Raw genomic sequence first — 1,373 nt, 5'->3', positions numbered from 1 at the left:
AGTTCAGTTTTGGTTGTTTATTTTGTTTCTTCTCTGAGTGAGAGAGAGAGAGTTCTTTAGCTAGTTCATTGGTATGAACCGGCTTGTTGATTTGGTGGTCAGCCAATTCATGTTTGTGTGTTGTTTGGTGGTTAGCCAACACATTCATTCTTTCTTTGGTGGTTAGCCTTAGATCGTGGGTATATTAAGAGTCATTCCGCATCTCTTGACGATCCTTTCAATTCATCTCAGTTCCAGAAGTGATGTTTGCCTTCTCGGATCATATCCAACAACACCCAGCTAAAGTGATCCTCCCTATCTTAGGGTTCTTCAAATATCCCAATATGCTTTATCACCAACAGGATATACACTCTCTGAATATCCTAGTGTAAACCTAATAAGAAAATTAAGAGAATTAGATAAAGGTACATCCAAGAAAGAAAAATGAAAAAGAAGTGTTGTAGAATAATGTTTATAAAACCTTATAAATTCGATCAATTATATAAACATATATAAATGTGGTATTGTATTACCACAATGACTGAGAGAACACACCTTTCATTGGAGAAAAACTCATCGACATAATCATTTTCATGCTTATTTCCAGCCTTTGCAGCGGCAATTGCATGAGCACAACGAAACTTCTCAACATCAAACACAAAGCATGAACAATGCCTTGTTTGAAAATTCACCACTTGATCTCTTGTATCTCCCTTAACCTCAAACTCTGAATCATTGATTTTGGAAACTTCGAGAAAGCGAGACGTAAAATCATATAGCTCCTTCATCTTGTTCCCCACATCGAGAGTGACAGGGTGGATGTGACAAACTCCTTGCTCACGTCGTTCAGTGAACCACCTAGTCATTATCATCCTAACATTGTCAAAAAGACAGACTATTGGATACTCATGACTCACTTTCAGCAAAGAATTTATAGATTCGGCCATGTTTGACGTCATGATGTTGAAGCGATTAGCAAGAGAATAAGCTCGGGACCACTTCCTGAAGTATGCTTTACGAAGATAATCTGCTAATACAATGTCGGACGCCTCAATCTCATGAAAATAGCAATCAAAATCATCCTTGGTGTAGGCATAAGCAGCTTCAACAACCAAAGGGATAAGTGTTGAACTTTTGAAATTGTCCAGGACATTCTTTTCAAAGTGAAAGATGCAGATTCCATGGTGAGCAAGCGGATAATGTTGTAAAAGAGCGTTTTCAATAGAGGTTGCACGATCAGAGACAAAAACCAAATCCTCTTCATCCGGAATGATGGTTTTCAGACATTTCATAAACCAATTCCATGAGGCATCATTATCATAATCAACTATAGCAAAAGATATAGGATACAAGTGAAAATTATCATCTTGTGCTGTGGCAGCAAGTAGAGTCCT

General features: G+C 37.7%; 1 protein-coding gene across 1 annotated transcript; it reads right to left on the bottom strand.

Moving 5' to 3' along the window:
• Positions 1–309: 309 nt before the first annotated feature.
• LOC106315037 lies at positions 310–1,271 on the bottom strand. Its single transcript, XM_013752812.1, has 2 exons — positions 535–1,271; positions 310–373 (listed from the first exon to the last, which is right to left on the bottom strand). Exons 1-2 carry the CDS (start codon positions 1,269–1,271, stop codon positions 310–312), a joined length of 801 nt encoding a protein of 266 aa, XP_013608266.1.
• Positions 1,272–1,373: the final 102 nt, after the last annotated feature.

This window comes from Brassica oleracea, chromosome C9, assembly GCF_000695525.1.
Source record: "Brassica oleracea var. oleracea cultivar TO1000 chromosome C9, BOL, whole genome shotgun sequence".
Lineage (NCBI taxonomy): Eukaryota > Viridiplantae > Streptophyta > Magnoliopsida > Brassicales > Brassicaceae > Brassica > Brassica oleracea.
This window is presented reverse-complemented; position numbering and strand designations above follow the sequence as displayed.

Bases quoted from the DNA above. Each gene is read 5' to 3' on its own strand.
- LOC106315037 (XM_013752812.1), bottom strand. From the start codon at position 1,271: ATGAAATGTCTGAAAACCATCATTCCGGATGAAGAGGATTTGGTTTTT. The intron at 374-534 runs GTGTGTTCTCTC...TTTTCTTATTAG, and splicing joins GAGTTTTTCTCCAATGAAAG to GTTTACACTAGGATATTCAG.